We start from the raw sequence: 1,222 nt of genomic DNA on the forward strand, positions 1-1,222 counted from the left end.
GAATGATGAACTTTTGAGCGGTTACTTTGATGATTCATGCAAAAACATATATACTTATGAATATTGCTAATGATTTTACCAAAATGAGCCTCTTTGTGCTTTACAAGGCCTCCAAAGTTGCAAAATGGATTCAGCACCCTCTACAAGAAACTCTTAACGTGAAAATAATAAGTTGTCTAATCTTATCTGCAACAAGAATGACGAGCACTGTGTTCAGTTTGGAGCCTGTCCCTAAGCTCGTCTAGACTTATCCTTATATTCATTGCCTTCTATTTGCTTGTTATCTTTGTTCTTGCTAGAACCTGCATTTGAGAAGCTTGTGTTGTTGTCTCAAGTTAATGTTTATGTTTTTTTTCCTTACTGTAGTGCATCAAAATTCAACTTGTGGTACTGCTAAAAATGTTGGAACTGCTGCAAAACCTAATGGCATAATGCATGAACCTGTACGTGCTGATAAACCCAATGCATTCAGTAACAACAGCTCATCTGTTCTCTCTTGCATACAAACAGTAGTTGATATTCCTTCTCAAAGTAGAAAAATTGATGTTCCTCCTAATATGTTTTTGGGATAGCCCTCTAACATAGGGTTGAGAAAAATAATAGAAGGGAGGATTATTAAGAAAGAACCTGTCTACGGTGGGAATTCTCTATTTGCCTTTGGTCCTCTCGGCAATTACTTGGAGTCACGTTCGGCAATGGGTGATGCATTTGTTTCGTCATTTAGTAGTGTGGAGTCTAACACACAACCTCTTAATGAACCTCTTCTGGATGCTGACACTACTTCATTTGGATTTCTTGGGGAGATGCCTCAAAATTTTGGTTTCTCAGACTTGACTGCTGATTTCACTAATAGTTCTGGTACGTGTCTTCCTCTTCCCAGTTTCTCTGTAATTTCATGGCATCTCAGGATTCTATGCTTTCCTACTTTTAAAGTTTTAGGTATTAAAATGAGTTGGTATGATGCTAATCAGGCGTAATTTATATCTGTTTTGACCCGACATCAAATATACGATTATATGACACATGATGATTGTTACTAGTACTGCTCTCTCTTTGATTTTGCTTTTTTAGCAGGTTTTTTAAATGTTTGTGAGTGAACTTTTGATGTAATTAGTTGTTGTTAGGATTTTTAATGTCTCATTAGTTATCATCAATTTCATTTTTTACTCTTGTGTACTGATTTTTATATGAATAAAGAGTGTTCCTCTCTTTCTTGATTATG

General features: G+C 35.8%; 1 protein-coding gene across 1 annotated transcript; it reads left to right on the forward strand.

Annotated features, from left to right (window-relative positions):
* Positions 1-366: 366 nt before the first annotated feature.
* On the forward strand, positions 367-858 carry LOC124893047 (the record flags this gene model as incomplete). The annotated part of the gene is made up of 2 exons (XM_047404178.1): positions 367-531; positions 586-858. Coding segments are annotated over 2 exons (438 nt in total), but the record flags the coding sequence as incomplete, so codon positions are not given.
* Between the last annotated feature and the right edge of the window lie 364 nt (positions 859-1,222).

This window comes from Capsicum annuum, unplaced genomic scaffold (assembly GCF_002878395.1).
Source record: "Capsicum annuum cultivar UCD-10X-F1 unplaced genomic scaffold, UCD10Xv1.1 ctg53286, whole genome shotgun sequence".
Lineage (NCBI taxonomy): Eukaryota > Viridiplantae > Streptophyta > Magnoliopsida > Solanales > Solanaceae > Capsicum > Capsicum annuum.